Source organism: Vidua macroura, chromosome 5, assembly GCF_024509145.1.
Source record: "Vidua macroura isolate BioBank_ID:100142 chromosome 5, ASM2450914v1, whole genome shotgun sequence".
Lineage (NCBI taxonomy): Eukaryota > Metazoa > Chordata > Aves > Passeriformes > Viduidae > Vidua > Vidua macroura.
In genome coordinates, this window is record NC_071575.1 from 54,088,260 (window position 1) to 54,105,730 (window position 17,471).

A 17,471-nucleotide genomic window follows, 5' to 3' on the forward strand; every position below is an offset into this window, starting at 1 on the left:
CCTTCCCCCGAAACCTCAACTGAAACATTTTAAGTAACTTGTAAGCAAGTCAGCTTCTCTTCTCCTCCCATATCCTCCATCATCTTTTACCCAAGCTCAAATACCACATTCCTAAATGACCAACTTCCAGCTTGAAGATTTTCAAGGACCATGGAAACAAACTAAATGGTAAAAGAGTAAAGAAGGAATGGAAGAACCTCACTGACCAGTGTGATGAGAGAGTACCTCACCTGCACACTTCTCAAATAGGCAAACTGTTAGGAGCACAGAAATAAATCCACAACAAACCTGGATTTGAATGCTGGGGTAGTTTAAGGCTCAAACTAATTTGGCTTATGGATCTTGCCCAAGGCAATTGGGTTACAAACTGCAGTCCTGAGTTTAGTAAATATTTATGGGTGTTGTGTGCAAACATACTGAACCTGAATAAACTTCACTACCAAGTTTTCAAGTGCAAATGTAATCTCCCTTAATTCTGCCCTTAAAAAAATTCAATTGCTCCCCCCAAATTCTAGCCTGCGCACATTCTCAAAAAATAGATAATGATTAAATACCAATCTAAAGGTTCACAAGAAATGAACTACTTAATTAAATGAAACATAGCTTCAAACAAGCAACACTGAATCTGTTCCTCCATTAAAGAGGACTAAAAGTTTCTGCATAGAGAAAGCAGTAAAAAAATATTACAAGTACTATTAGTTAAGACATCAGACAAAAACCAATCAGATTCCTGACTTGCTGTTTTTGTCTTCACATAACAACAACTCCATTTGGATGACTGAAGTTCAGCCTGCCTCGACATAAAATACTGCTTTTTACTTGCAACGTTGTGAGGATAAAGGAAAGACTTTGGGTCTTTAAACATTTAGATTACTGATGTGTATGGGCTGTTGATTGTCACTCATTTGTTCCAATGATCCACAATTGCTTCAAATTAAGCACAGCTGAAGACTGCTGCAGATGCATCCAGATGTAGTGTTGTTTCAATAACTTAATAGCACTTTGATGTTTGCCTTGCTGAATTCTTCGCTGCTGAAGGAGGATCAGAGTCTTCAGTTCACAGCAAAAAACAAAACAAGGCAGTTATGAAGATCACGTAACGCAGAGCTCCGAAGCCCACAGCGGAGGTTTGCTGCAATATGATTGTTTGCTTCTGGTCTCTTGAGAACAATCAGCTGCTGCAGCTGTTGCTCCCTCCTCTTCTGCATCTTCCTCTACCTCCTGGAAACCTTCTGTTTCTTGAAATGGATGTTCTAAAAGTTTCAGTACATTTCTTACCTAGAGCAAAAACACAGCATGGTTGTTAAGAATTTAGGAAGTGAAGGCAAAATGATATGGAGAAGAACCTCATGCCAAATAATGAGCAAGTATATTGAATTTAATACATGAACTTCAGACAAGCCAAATATTAAACAGATGAACAATATACATAAGATACAAACCATAAAACTGTACCTGGCTGAGTTTGTATCTGTATGGGACTCAAGCTCAAATAACTTGAATGCAAATATTAAATACAAATTCTTATGTAATTTCTCAAAATAAATAAATTTTCCCATATTCTGCATGTAATGTTCTACATGGTGAAGTCCACAAGTGAAAGCTGTAAATTTTAAAAGACAACATTTTCCAGAAAGGAATAAGTATAAATTAATCCTCAACTGCCTTTCAAGCCATTCTCAAGACAGTAAAGGCACTGTAAGTGTCTTGTCATGATGTCAGCCTACAAGAACTGGTGAAGTTCAGATTCAGAGTTTTGATTCCATTATTTGTACTTTTTTTTTCCCAGTCATTAAAATTAGTTACAATAAAAACAATAGAGATCTTCTGAACAGTGAATTCCCAATCCCCTTACTGCCCAAGATTCCAGACTAAATTTTGCCCGATAAAATGTCAGTCATTGACAGCACCACTACACATCCACACAAGCCTAAAGAGAGAGAGAGAGAGAACATTAATAGCATACCTCCGAGAAATCCCCATTTTCAGCTGCTTCTATGGCATTCTGGGCAATATAATTTCTCAAGATATATTTTGGATTGTTTGAATTCATGACCTTGACACGCTCAGTGTTCCAGGCATCAGCATTACCAACGCTTTCTATTTCTTTCTGCAAACGGACTCTGAAATTAAGCAGGTGACAACAATTGGTTTTTACCAAGACTCACATGTAGAAGTTGACACATTTTTTGTTTTGAGATATTTCATTTTCAGTTCTTAAAAAATACCGTATCATCTATAATCCTCTCAGTTTATAAAATGCAGCATGACAACAGAATAGAAAACATCACTTAGTTTAAAAGCAGTACTAGGGACAGTCAGCAGGTCCTGATACAGCTTGAGAAAGTGGCACAAGCACAGCTTTTCTGTTCTCCAAAGTCAGATCGAGACAGAGGATGTGGTCTGTTCTGCATTGCTCTGCAATGACTGACACATTCAGGTCTTATCTTTCAAGTATTTATATACTGTTTATTGGTTAAAGCTTTTGCTGTTCTGGTAAAAGCACGAGGATGCAATACAGCTGAGGCAGTTTGAGGTACTTTCTATCAGTAATACTTGGTAAAGCTCTCAGCCCTGGAGAACAAGATCACAGGCAGTCAGGTGAGAAAAGATCTGCCCTAATCCACACAGTACAAAAAACTAATGCTCTATTCTTTACCAAAAAAAAAAAAAAAAATCTGCTAACACTTAAGTTTTTAGGCTTTAGAACAGTCTGGACATTTGTTTTTCCTGGCCATGATTTCTGTTTTTACTCTTTGATTAAGAATACTTGCTTTCTGTATTAACACATAGACTTTTCTTTTGAAAAAAAATTCAAAGAATAGAATGCTTAGAAGTCAGTCAGTTGTAGTTACTGAGCACTTAAAAGTTCATACCTGGAATTAGTTTGTCAGAATCAGCATCAACATTGGTGAAGCACTTTTCATTCTAGATTTGATGCTAGGTGATTTCTACATTCTCACACTACTTTAAAATCTAGCAATCAAAATAAAAAGATGCCCTTGAACTTTCACAGCAACAAAGATACTGATTGTGGCAGTTGATAATATTCTTGAGTTGCATGCCCTCCCCACCCTCCTAATCTGTATATTTTAGACAGGGTGTCTTTTGTTAGACATGCACATTGTTCTTAAAATGCAGAAATTTAATAGTGCTATCAATACTGAGAAACCTTACCTGTATTTCTCCAGCCATTCCTTCCAGTGTCTTTTATTTCTGCTAAGTACATCATCTGCTGTTAACTGCTGCAGTTTAGAGAATTGTTCAATGCGCTCCAGTTCTTTATTGATATTAGCTTTTGTTCCAATTAATGCAAACAGCTGAGGATTAGACTGAGCCAACATCAGCATCATTGACAGCTGTCTGGGAACAAAAAGAACAAACACGTTATATACTAAAGTTGAGCTGCTCGTCAAGAACCATCTCTCTGCAATCAAAGTAGATACAAAAACATTCACAACAAACTGAGATTTCACTAGAGAGGTTAAGTAACAGAAATTCGTAATTAGCAAAACAACTTTTATTATAAATCATCCTAATTCCACTGTTTCTTCCCCCTTCTTCAGTGTGTTTAACTCATATTCCTGTGGTATATAAAGATTTTTGTCGTATATAAAGTAGATTTTGAAAATTACTGGTTTAGTTGCACAATTCTCATCAAAACATCCTTTGAACTTTGAAAGGATTTAGCTTAAAAAAATTTGATCTTAGATATCAAGATAATATAGAATTCACAGATTATGTTGCTTGGGTTTTTTTTTTTTTTAATTTCTTTAACACCTACTATTTTTGCCAGTACTAATAAAACCCTAAATGATATGGGGGAAAATACTTCATTTAAGTCACATGAGACAACACTGTGTTTGATTTTTTTAGTTAGCCAGTCTAAATCACAGACTGAGAACTACTTTCTGATAATAAATTCTAAACAATATCCAGACTATTTTGCTGCAAGTTTGACTAGGATTGCATCTTTTCATATTTCACTGTGTTAGCTGGTGCTATACAATAACTCCACCTTATTTGCAATACCATGCTAGCTTTTATTTTTTCCTGAATTACTAACTACAGCATAGCATAAAGTAAAATAAAAACCCAAAGAGTTGCAGCATATCAAAATACAAAGTGTTTTTATTTCCTCTGTAAATGCTGTTTTAAGCAAAGGACAAAAGAAACATTTCTCCTGGCTTCAAAACAGACAACTCATTATATCAAGTTATATTTTCCTACTTTTAGTCAGCAGAGATAAGCTGGGTACTTTTATTTCTGAGTTTATATAAAGTACTATCCAGATCTGATGTACACATCTGATATGCCTAGATCTATGATATCCAAGTGCTGGGATTAAAAAATAAATCAGTCATGCACTCACTTTAATACAGTTTTATTCCCCTCCAAAATGTCACATCCCTATCATGATGACTTATAGCTACTTTGCAGGTCTCTCTAGTCCTGAATGCAGTGTTTAAAAAATACTGTCCCATCTCTACCACACAAGCTATCTCTGTATTGTGCTATGGAGCTTCAGGGAGCACTTACTAAACAAGAGGAAGGGGAGGAAGGGAAGTATACCCAAAATACCTTTAATTTTTCCCCCTATCTCCAAAAAGTGAAAAACTGCTGCAGTCACTGCAGCAGTTGAACATGAGTTATTCTTTTTCCATGCTCAGAGTAGGTGGACTGCAGAACAAATGGGGCATGGACTTTACCACCTAAAGTGGTGCAGTCTACTAGTCCAAAGATCTATCCTTAGGCCAGATCTTTGGCAGTTGAAAGTGAATTTTGCCGACAGTACACTAGCAGAACACAGTGGCATTGTAGTTCAAACCCATTTCTTCTGTAAAATACTTCCATATCACTTCATTATTTGGTACTCTCATTGCCTCAAGTCAGCAGAGACAGGGAAGGAAATAAAAAAAAAAAAAAAAAAGACCAAGCAAAAGCTCAGACAACTTTAACTCAAGAGCCAACCGCTGAAAGTCACTGCTGTGTATCATGGTGCATCTACTTAACAGTGACATTTCCAATTTTAAAATTAGTGAAATATTACATATCATGCAGAGTTTATTGTGGTTATAAGGAAACTAAAGGCAAAAACCAAAACCATTTAAGCAGACTAATACCTTGGATCCATCTGTGGTTTAAAAACAACTTTCAGTTCTTCCACAGAAGCACACTGACTTGTAAGCTCTTCTAAGAAATCTTCAAATTTTGAAGGATCAATGTCTACTGAGAATGAACTCAGCAAGTAAAATATATTTGTGAAGTCTCCAGCTGAAAAAATTAATTTTATGAGTAATGCAACTAGTAAATCAACAGGAAAGCAGTTCCCATACCTCCTTCCTATCTCCTCCCACAGCAGTACAGGTGCCTTCTAAAGAGGCAAATAAACTGTTCTCTCAGTGAGAGTGCAAATGTGAGACAGGGGCCCTGCATAAGGCAACAGCTACTCCACAGTTCACAATAAGGTAATTATTTTCAGCCTTTTGTTCTTCTCACAGATAACAATGTAGTCGCACAAGGCTACTTTCTTTTAAGGTCAGGATATAAATTGTATATTGATTTGATAACAGATTCTGATAGGCTATTCTTTTCTGTTCACCAACCTGTGAGATGCATGGTTTCAAGCAGTTCAGACACCAGCTTACTATCTTCTTCTAATTCCAGTTGGATTAGGCCTAGTTTTTTTCTCATCTTCTGCAAATAGTGTTTCTCAAATTCTGCATCATATTCCTCTTCCAAGATGAGTTGGCTTATTTCCAAGGGCAGCTCTGGAACTAAAGCTTCAGCAAGTTTCCCCAGGTTCCACTTGCAAATCTCTGGCTGTTTGTTGTAAGCATAGCGCCCTGTATTATCAGAACCATTGCAGACATGCTCAGGGTCATACCTACAAGGGAAGAAATAATTAGCATTCTTCTAGTTATCTGGATACCAATATTGAGAGAAGTAGTTCTTTTATTATTTTAGTCTGCTCTAGGAACTAAAAATTTGAAAGGAAACATTCCTTGATTCTTTTCCCAAAGCCATAGGCTACAAGAACAGTCTAACAGCTAGAGATGTTGTGAACACAGTTTAAAGTACATTGACAAGAAGAATTACAGGACAAGTAGAACTACCTTGATCTCTTTTGCTGTGAAGATAATTCAAAAATCTACTTTAGAGTAAAAATATGAAAGCAACCATAAATACCAGGATTGTCCTACATAGCAAGAACATATGTACATTCCAAACAATGATGCCACACTGACCTGTCCATAAACCCAAAAGGGCCATAGTCAATGGTTAGTCCAACAATACTCATGTTATCTGTATTCAGCACGCCATGGCAAAACCCCACACACTGCCACTCAGCAACCAACCTCGCTGTCCGCTTGGTTATCTGAAAGAAAGGATGTTTTGTTCATTTCTCATCACAACAACGTATTTCCAATACATTCATGTATTTCCCAGTCTGAACTGATGTTTCTGCAGATCCAATGGAGGCAGATTCTGGCAGTATGCCATACACACAAACATCTTAAGGACAGTTTGCCACTATCCTCCTGTCATTAACTCCCCTGTTTCCCTGTCTCCCATTTCCATTTGCATCCACTTCTCTCCTTCCAAGCTTGACTTGCCAGTCAGTTGAACAGCTTTCAAATGCACTGGAAACAGGACACTGAAACAAAATAAACTGTTTGACATCAAACTTGCATACTAGTCTAGTCATTATACAAATATATTCTTTTGCCTACTATTAAAGAGTAACTACAGCAGGAAACCACCTAAGCAAGTATAGCCTTTTGGTTTACCTCGTATGTAGGGGTGATCTACAGGGAGGTTAAAGGGCTGACACAAAACAACTATTCCGTGCAAAAAGATTTTAGCACTGATAAGCATTTCTCTCCATGTTCTGAGAGTGCAAGTAAGGCTACCCAGGATGCAACACAAGATTAAATAAAAATATTGCAAGAATGATGGTTTTCTTTAAATGCAATTCTTCACCAAATGCATGTTTCATCAGTAATTTTCCACTGCTTAACTGAGAACTATTTTTATTGACTTGACTAAGATCACTGCATGTGCCCCATCCTTCAAATAAATAGTATAATATTTTAAAGCAGTCTTAGTTATTTAAATACATTAACTCACCTGTCAACTACAACACTAAAAATCTAAAAGTCAGGAAGTTAACATGGTTTTCAAATAAAACTAGTTGCAAATGCTTTACTAAATTGCTGTAAGTAAATATTTAGCATAGCCATTCATTAAAACTTTAAAATTAAATTATTTTCATAGATAAAATCAGTTTTCTTCCCAAACAGCTAACAATGCACAGAAATTCAAAACAACTATTTGCTCCATGCTGCAGCGTAACTGTATTTCATTAAGGTTCAAAAAACAATCTACGAATTGTTTAATTAGATATTTTAATTAGATGTTTCTATGCCTTTGGGTTCAAATCCAGAATTTTCCTACCTTTTTTTTTCAGAACACTTGCAGTCAAGTAAAGAAGAAAAAGTAGACAAATCTTGTCCTGACAGGCAGTGAAAACCACAAATGATGCATGGAACACAACCTTTTGGTCTAGCTTGAGATCCCATACTTTTAATTTTTCCAGTATTCTCATAGTAGGTACTTTACACATTTTTCCTGAACGTTGATTCATGGGCCAGCTGGAAGCCAGCAGCCAGCTACATGTGTCCACAACTGATTACCTAGGCCATGACCCAGTAAAGAGGCACACCCTGCACAATGGCTCTGTGCCAGGAAAATGTAAAATTTAAAAATAAAAAAAAAACTGGTCACCAGAGTTGGGATGAAAGCACTCCAGTGGTAAGGCAGTCCTTGTATGAATGCATCACACACCACCAGGGTTCTGGTGAAAAGAAATGCCCCTGATGAGAGTACCCAAAAGCAACTAAAGCTTGGGTGCCACTCAAAGATGGGTATATTGATAATGAAGAGACAGCCCTGAGTCCTCTGTTTTTCCACAGCTAGCCAAACTAGAAGGAAAGTATAGTGTATATATAAATAAGACTGTCAGCTGAAGGACATGCTCATTTAAATTTAAAGAACAGTTACAAATAATTTGAGAAGTGCAGATAATGATGTCTGCTTTCTAGACAGTGCTGTGAAAATGCAATCACCTGTACTTTTTGCTCCATTTCCTCCACAGTGCAGAAAGAATGATAAAACAAGATGGAGTTTAAGTAACAGCAGTTCCCTGCAAATGGATGTGTTTGTTCAATAAAAAATGGACTGGAGTGATTTTCAGATGAAGAAAAGTCTAAAAAGTCTCCACTAATGATGAGAGAAAACATGAGGAGGCAATGATAGCACAAACATGGAGTGTGGATAGGCAGTGGCATGAGGAGCACAACAAACAAAAAGTGGATCTGGGGAAACAAGAAAAGCATGCTAGGAATAGGGCTGGGGGGAAGGAGAAGGAAACCAGTAGCAACTGGGCCAGGAAAAGCAGCCAAAAGCAGAAAGAGGCAGGACTGGGCACGCACACACATACCCACAAAGATCCCCAAGTCCCATGACTTTTCTGCCATCAGGAAGCAAACATGCCATCAGCTACAGAGCTGGACACAACAGAGTGAGTGACAAGCTCTCCTCATCAACCCAAATTGTTCACACACAAAGGACTTGTCCAGCAGAGTTAAATTCTTTGGAACATAGCAGTGAACCAAGCCACAGCCTGCTTTGAAGAATTAATGCAAGTATGCACAGGTTGTGGTAAAGAAAAAAAAAAAAAGGGCAAGAAACCAAACCATAGAAGTGCTTTCCTCAAAGAGGAGTTCAGACAATTGAATGATACAAAGAATTAACTGACTCCAGTCATCTGTGCTTGCAGATGGACTTCCTAAAGATGACTGGTATGGATTTATGAAGAGAATCTGATCTTCCTTACCTCTTTGAAGAAAGCAGCATTCCTCTGAACAGTGTTGTCTGAATAAGCCTCCTGGATTTCTGGGTAGAAAGTGCTGATCACATAATCAAGCATCTGTATTCGAATGTCATTCCGGTTAACGCTGGGACCCTTGCGTCCTGTGTATTCATCAGGGGGCTTAAAAATTTCAAAAGAGCCAAATCTGTTTCAAAATAAAAACAAGTTTGAGAATACTATTAACATAATTTGATATTGCATGTAATAAAAACATGTACTGTTGTTGCAGTAACGGCACCATCATCTCTTGACATCAATTTTTCAGGTGACTGAGAGAAAAGACCTGCAAGATTCCTACACTGAACATGGTGAGGCTCACTGACTAGGTGAAAAGAAGCGCCTACATCCACATGTAACTAAACTGACCAACCCTGCCAGTACTGAACACCAGCTCATTAAAGTTTCTTATAACTCCTTATACTGAAAAATTTTTATCCTGTAAATATGTAGAAGTTGGACTTATTTTAAATACTAGACTGTACATCAAGCATACCAGATTTATTTTCCATATATGCAAACACACAGGAATGCACACAAATATACACATACATATGAAAGCGCATACTCCTCATACCTCACCTTCCTCTAAAATTCTGCAACCTTAGAGGAAGCAATGTAACTTCCTGAAATGCCTAATAGATTCTGCTGGAGCAAGAACATCATACATTTCTCAGGCAGGGAAAGTACACCCAAACTTTCACAGCACTACATTAGAACTAGAATTAAGGATAGAGGTACAATTCACCACTACTACTACTACTACTATAAAAAAAAAAATCATGTATTCTGTATAGGAATAAACATGAAAAATCTCTTCTCCTAAGCCAGCAGAACTTACTTCCTCTTTCTACCAGGCCAGCATCCCTAGTACTTATCTGTCTCAGTGCAAAGACAGCAGCTTATCCCATCTGCTGAGCAACCAAAGCAGCTTCCTACAGCCCAGCAAAACAAGTTCCAAGCCTCCAGAACAAGAAACACACAAATGGTGCTGTTAGGGAAATACACTTTAGAAGACTGCTTAGTTTTAAAGGAAAAAAAAAAAACCAAGACAAAACTGATCAGCAAAATAGGCTTCTACCTTATAAATGTAGAGGCTATTCTCAGAACAACTGTACACCTTTCATTTTTTGGATTCCCATCGTAAAATATGTCCCGAACGACTTTGGAGTCAGATGTGACACAGGTGCCAGCCCTTGTGGTTGGTATTCCCAGGTGAAACATGGCCTCGCTGCACAGGAACTCCCGGATGCTCGAGCGCAGGACCTTCCGACCATCAGCTTGTCTGCACCAAGAAGACATGGACAGTTTTTAGGCTATAAAGGCAGGAACTCCTGATTCCTCTATAGCAGCAGAGAAATAAAAGCCTAGAAGTAGCACACTCTGTCCATGGTCCCACAAAAAAGTAGTGGCAGATGTGAAAAGAAAAGCTGGACCTTTAAACTTCTGTTAAAGTTCAATTAGATGGACACAACAACTTGCAATGAAGAGCACGCACAACAGAATAAACCTTCCAGGTACACATATCCCTTCTAATCACTAACTATGTTTATTTTATTGATGCAATAGTCTTTCAAAAAAAATTTAAATTTGGACAGCTATAGCTATTTTATTGTATATCAAGTCAATGGTTTCCTCTTAGTTAAATGAAATATGATGAAAAATATTATTTTGAATCTTTCTGGGTAAGCAATCCAGAAATGGGGTCCTAAATATAAGCATGCACAACAGCTTCACTAAAAAAACCCAAACACCTAAACAGATAACAAACTAGCTTATTTAACAGATACTAAGCAAATGGAACAGACACAGGTGGTTCTCAGCCCACACTCTCAGCACTTCCAAAGCCACAAGAAAGCAGGAGAGCTGCCCAGGGCAGGTCTACAAAGCTACCACCATATCTGGGATTTTCACTGAGATTTCCTTAACCCTCATAGATCTGAAGAAGGCCTTCAAAGGACCACATGCATGAAACTAACATGTTACTGAAACCATAGGGTGGAACAGAAAATATGGGAAATGCAAGTGGGAAAAATTACCTGAAATATTTAAAGTATTTAAAGGCTAATATGACTAACACATATACCCATCCCTTGCAGGGATTTGGTCAGTATGCCATTCTGGGGACTTCTCCACTATTCCCTCCCACAGCTGGGAAGAGTGAGGAGAAGGACCAGCAGCACAACCAAAACGCCCACATTTAAATATCATCTGTGTGGGCAGCACTTACACACTGCTCTCCCCACTGTCATCATGGTCTGCATCCTCCCAGAGGGGGAAACTCGCACAGGAGGATTAACCAGGGACAGAAGTACCGTGCCACCTGAACGATGCAGTGAGATGCAGTTACACTCTTGTTTTCCAGCGGAAAATTTTGCCACTTCCTGATCTGGCATTTAAGCATTACACTCGCTGCTGCCAAAGTTAAACAAAAAGCAAATAACCACGAGGGCTTCAGAGATGACCTTTGCCTCAGGGGATGATCCTCAGCACGGCACCAGCCCCTCGCTAAGGCGATCTGCGGGCCGGCAAGTCCGTCCCCGTCCTCCCCGCACAGCGCCCGGGCACGCACGGGCCACCGGGCGCTGCTCCGGCCAAACCGCGCCCCGCCGGCTGTTCCGGCCCCGTCCCGCCCGGGCCTTACCGGGAAAAGGGGGTGATGCCGGCGCCCTTGAGCTGGATCTCCCAGCGCTCGCCCCGCGGGCCCAGCACCTCGCCCAGGTACATGGCGGCGCCGTCGCCCAGCTGCCCCGCGAAGCTGCCGAACTGGTGGCCGCAGTAGCAGTGCGCCGCGGGCTCCGCGCCCGCCAGCACCCGGTTCCCGCTGAAGAACAGCGCGGCCTCGGCCTCCGCCGCCGCCGGGTCGGCCGCGGGCGCCTCCAGCCCCAGCAACGCCAGCGCCGGCAGCGACATGGCCACGAGCCGCGGGTTCTGCAGCGGGCTGGGCCGCACCCGAGCGAAGCAGGCGCCGGGCACGGTCCGCGGGCCGCTCTCCTCCGAGGCGTCCACGGGCAGCGAGCGCAGAGCCAGGTTGTCGAAGCGCAGCGCGCCCAGCCAGCCCCCGCCGCCCTCGGGCTGCTGCATGGCCGGGCCCGACGCCGCCCGCAGCAGCGGCGGGGGGAAGCGGCGGGCGCTGCGCAGCACCGAGGCCATGCGCCCGGGCCGGGGGCGGTGCCGCGGCGAGTCCCGCCCATGGGGCCACCCCGCCCGGAGAGCGGAGAGCGCGGCTGGGCCCGGCGGATAAAACTGGAAGCGCAGCCCAGCCAGCAGGTCGCGGGGGTGCCGGACTCAGGAGAAGAAAAAAGATAAACGAATGTATGCAACAAGTCAGAACTTATTCAGAATGCTCCTGTTTTGTGTTATTTCAGTGAATAGCAGCTACCTCAATGGTGGGTCAAGACCAAACCTCTCCAAAGTGCGCACACGTACTTTCTCTCAAGGGTCCAGTGGATGCCTCCACTCAAACCTGGACATAGCAGGTAAACCATCTGCAGACAGTAGATGGCACTAAATTATTACTATGACTTGTACTTTCCAGCTAAACTCAATCGTGAGTCTCAGCTCTAAAGAACTGGGGTGTAACCATAACAGAGAGACAACATGGTGATGGCAGCAGGGAGAGGGAGAGGAGCTGCCCAGTGGCAGGTGATGCACATCCAGAATCCTGTTGCACTTGTACAAACCTGAGCAGCCTTGCCAGGCTTGCCCACACAGCTCTCTTGCTGGCCCTGGAGAAAGCAGATGTGCAGCTTAGTTGCTGCAGAGACACATCACATTAATAACCAGCCCACTCTAATCAAATATCACTTTTCATTAGTTTGTCCAGTTTGTAAATCATCTCTGTAGCCAGAATCAGGGACATCTTACCACTGAAAGAAAGTCACCTCGCTGAAATATTTTTTTCCACTTTCCCTCACACATTAGTCACAAGTATCAAGTATCTTGGATAAGGCAAGTGTGAAGGTAGCTGTGTGCATCTTTCCCCCTGCCCCTATCATCACTAGAGCTTTTCCGTGTCATACTACACAAACCGACAGACAAAACACCCAACAAGCAAAAGCAAGTGTTTGCTCACTTTCCAGCACAGTCACCCCCAGCAGGGAGCTACCAAGGAGGAGCCAGAGTCAGGTCAGTTGTCAGGACTCAAAGGACAAGTGCTTGTGGTGGGAAAGAGCACACACCCGCCCAACTCCCAGCCTTTTCTCTACTGAGACTGAGGGTAAGGGTAGCCCCATCTTTGCTGCTGTTGCCTCCCTGGAACATAGAAAGCTCCACTCTGCATCAGGCACAAAGCGAGTGACAAGGGAGGGGATAATTACACAACTCCCAGTCAGCTTCTTTAGCTGGGAGCTGCTGAACAGGACAGCTGCTTCAGCTGTTCCTGGGGTCCTCCCATACACACGGACACACGAGACCTGCTGGTGTGAGGATGTACACAGCTGGTGCATTTTTTCACCCGAAGAGCCAGTAAACTGATTTTGGTGTGTATCTTTGGAGCTACTTTGTCCTGTGTTTGATGTCTTCCATGTGCACTTCCACAGCATTGGGCTTGGCACCCCGCTGAAGTCTGTCCATCAGTCAGACCCACACGAGTGACCCTTCTCTGCCAATACTTAAAAGCTCCCACATCTTACAAAAATGTCAGTCTTAAAACACTCAAGTCTAAAATTAAAGTTTATTTCTGTTTTAAAAAGAAACAGGGAAATAGATACATACATGAGTATCTTAAGAGTTACACAAGTGATAATGTGCTGTTTCTCTCCCATGTGTAGCTCCCACTGCCTGGCACTTTGAGGTAACCTGACATGTTTGTCACTTTTTTAGATGTTTTACTATACACACAGAAATACAGCTTCCAGTGGAAACACAGACATTTTAATCCACTTCAGAAAGTCAATTTTAAAATTTTGTTCAGTATTTGGTATAGAAACGACACCTCAAACGTGACGTGGGCCAGCAGTAAGCAATGTAACGCTGGTGAACAATACACTCCCAGAGCAGGCAGCTGCCGGGGGCCGCCTGAGCCTGTCTGACCCAGCACTGCTCCAGAGCAGAGCTGCTGGGCAGCGTCCTCTGCCACTCCCAGGGACAGTACAGGACTACAGTATTCTAAGCTTTTTCTTCCACCTAAATGGTTTAAACAGCAATTCTTTGCAGCTACAGCTCCAATTGCAACTGGAGGGAACTTTGCCTGGTCAAGGAAAAAAGGGCTGCATTTTGCTTTACACACTACCAAAAAAGATGGACCACTGATTGACAAAGGGTACACACAGATGACACATTTTCTGTATGGAATAGAGCTTATCATATATATGAATACAGGGTCTTTGTATTAATATATTTTTTTAAAGTAATGGTCATATTGATTTACCTGTGTCAATTTGAAAGGTAAAGCTTTTTGCCACTATTCACCATCTTTTGCACTTAAAGGATTTTTATTTCCCACACAGAGGACAGCACTTTAAGTACAAATGACTGTGCCTGATGTAAAGCCAATGTTGGAGTGCTTTGCTGGACTGGGACTACAGCTGTCAGCTCCTTGCAAGACTGAGCACTGGAGACATGAAAAGAAAAGCAACAAAATCAACTCACCACACCTAACTCTGAACTCTGAATTTAAGTTCTCACATTGAGCAGTCAGTCTCCCTATGTGTTCAGTAGGATAGGGAAATTCATCCTTTTCTTCTTAACCAGTTACATGTGGTAGGTAGAGAAACCAGCTCCCCTGCTTCAGCATTACACTCAGATTCCCCTCAGCAGGACAGAATTAGTTCAATAATGTTCATCAGGAAAATGTGTTAAATGGTGGAATTATCCTGTACTAGATCTAGCTAACCAGTGTTTCCTCTTAATAAAAATACTGGTTAATTAGGAAAATAAATACCTTCAACAGAAATGGTGGTTAAAATATTTTATTTTTTATATAATAGAACATACTGCTGTTAACTTTAAATCACTTTAAAGGCACACATTGTTAAAAATACTTCAAATTTACATCACATGTACAAATGCATAAAACAGATGTACATGTCACCAAAAAAATACAATATGGCTTCATAAGGTTGAGGTGGGGCTGGGACAATTCAACATATACTTAAATTTTACAGGATGCTGCTAACACTGAAAGGACTGACTAGAACAGAAAAGAATGGACTTAAACACGGATTATGTTATATAAACAGTACAACACATTGAATACACAACATCAAGGATCCGTGTATGGATTCACAGAATTGTTAGTTCTGCAAATTCATCACTTTCCAGTCCCACTGAATAAACAGTGCATGCATATGATCTGCCAATTTGCCAATGCATATGATCTGCAACAGTGGGAAGATAAATTGCAAATTCTCCAAGAGGTTCTCTGAAGAATCTGCTGATATGTTTTGTAAAAAAAAAAAAAAAAAAAAAAAAAAAAAAAAAAAAAAAAAAAAATTGAAACAATAGACTTATGGTAGTGACTGGAGGGAATAACTGAATAACAAATGGACACCTTAGATGGTAATCACTTTTGGTTAAAAAACATAAAGCATCCAGTCTGCAAGAATGCTCCATGACAATCATTTAGCATTAGTCCCACCCAAGATTAAGGCTCCTATCTAAATTTTACCTTAGATTTGTTTTCCTTTGTGTAAAATTACCTGAGCACAGATATCAAAGACCTACAGAGCTTTTAAAATACCTGCAGATACTTTAAAAATCTGTAGATAACTTAAAGCAAAATATCCATATATTTAATTCTACCAGCTAAATATTCTCAAGAAAATAACCAACAGAACAACATTTTGGTATGTCAGTAAAGACAGGAGAAGAGTGAGCTTAAGCTTTGCTTTCATCTTTTAAAAATGTACATAAAATGTAATAGAATTATTCAAATAGGACTGCTTAATTGTAAACAACACATTGAATGTTTTTAAAAAAACAGGAATCAAAATTCAGGCAGTCACTCTACTATAAATTGTTTACAAATGCAGCTTCTCCTCTTGCTAGAGATGGCTGGTGGTTTCTTAAGCACTAATAAATAGAAAAGAAAAGGACCTGCCCCCACTGTTTTCTGTATTATCATTTACACTTTGTATCCTAGAAGCATGAATTGCTGTCATTCTCATTTGCTAAGGTTTATTCACAGAACACCTGTAAGGCCCAGACCCAGAAGAGCACTGAGCATCATCTTAAGAGCTCTGCAGAACTGGGTTAGATTCAGTAAGGTTTAAGATGAACATGCAGTTTAATAATTTGCTGCACTGGAACTCATACAATTTTCAAAGAGCAAGGCAGAAAAGCGTCAGGTTGCATGGACAGACCAGCTCCCAGCAAAGTCAATGCCATCACAGAGAGGAGCATCAGACCCTTAATTTTAAAAGCTCAAAAAAGACTACACTGTACAGAAGATAGATGTACATACTTTTAACAAACAAAAGACTGTATGGAACTATTTCCAATACAAGCCTTTGGAAATATACCCTATTAAAAGTGGTTTCTGGATTTTATTGAACCAACTGAAAAACCACAAAGAAACACAAAACATATCATCACCTTTTCCTCCTCCTGCCTCACATACTGGTTCCCATCTTCCATTCCCAAAAGAAATACAGATTAAAACCTTACTTTAAGCAATGAGTAACTGTATATGAGCCTGAGGAGCAAATGGGACTTTTCTATTCAAACACATCCGTTTAACTTTGATATGACAGTGTTATTTGTGTTGTTGAACTAGGACTAGCTGATTGCCAAGGGCATTTTACAATCACCAACAATTCTGTAAAAAGGGAAGGTACCAAAAATTTCCAATGAAATATGAACCCAGGATTAAAAAAAAAAAAAAAAAGAAATAAATAGATTGATGATGGATGAGTGTTCCAGATAATTAAAAAAGAAAGTAACAGCAGTCTGTAGTACCCATAATTCTATGTATAAATAGCAGGTAATCCAAATAAAATGCTACATTTGGTTGAAAAACTAAATTGAACACTGCTTTCCTATTAAATAGATTAAAATATTCATCCACCAAGAAATGACATTGATAAATAAAATATTTTCATGTAGCAAAAACAAGGGGCAGGTTAATTCCAGGCTTTTTATGCCAAATATGAAAAGTCTGAAAAACAAAAGTAAATTGTACAGTAGTTCTATTTTCTTAAATTTACAATACTGGAACCAGCAGGATTTGGCTAAATAATACAGTTTAAATAAGCTAATCTAAAGGAACAGAGCGTCCTGTAAACATCTGACACAAACCACACTGCATTCTGATGGGGTGGCTATACCTTCTCTATGCAGGAGAAAAACAATTCAACTGGTGTTGGTAACAAGGGATGCAATCTAAAGGCAACATTCCTGTTCTTCAGTAAGGCTTGTAAAAAATTTGAGCTGTGTACGTATGACAGCCTGTACAATTCTGAAATTTCTGGAAAGCTCTTAAGTTTAAAAAAAGCCTAAATGTTTTAGGTAAAAAACACACATTGAGAAGATGTCCTTTTAAATTATGTGTAAAAGTGTCTGGCACCAGAAATAAACACTTGGTATTATTATACCTAAG

At 40.0% G+C, this 17,471-nt stretch overlaps 1 protein-coding gene and 1 long non-coding RNA gene across 2 annotated transcripts; one reads left to right on the plus strand and one right to left on the minus strand.

The window, feature by feature from the left end:
• Nucleotides 1-795: 795 nt before the first annotated feature.
• Nucleotides 796-12,239, minus strand: SELENOO (selenoprotein O). The gene is made up of 9 exons (XM_053977423.1): nucleotides 11,577-12,239; nucleotides 10,014-10,217; nucleotides 8,900-9,080; nucleotides 6,249-6,379; nucleotides 5,607-5,887; nucleotides 5,124-5,274; nucleotides 3,178-3,363; nucleotides 1,967-2,123; nucleotides 796-1,278 (listed from the first exon to the last, which is right to left on the minus strand). Exons 1-9 carry the CDS (start codon nucleotides 12,083-12,085, stop codon nucleotides 1,084-1,086), a joined length of 1,995 nt encoding a protein of 664 aa, XP_053833398.1. The 5' UTR covers nucleotides 12,086-12,239; the 3' UTR covers nucleotides 796-1,083.
• On the plus strand, nucleotides 11,578-14,909 carry LOC128807229 (uncharacterized). The gene is made up of 3 exons (XR_008437089.1): nucleotides 11,578-11,653; nucleotides 12,301-12,411; nucleotides 14,383-14,909. It is a non-coding gene; the product is annotated as an uncharacterized LOC128807229 (long non-coding RNA).
• The last annotated feature ends 2,562 nt before the right edge of the window (nucleotides 14,910-17,471 follow it).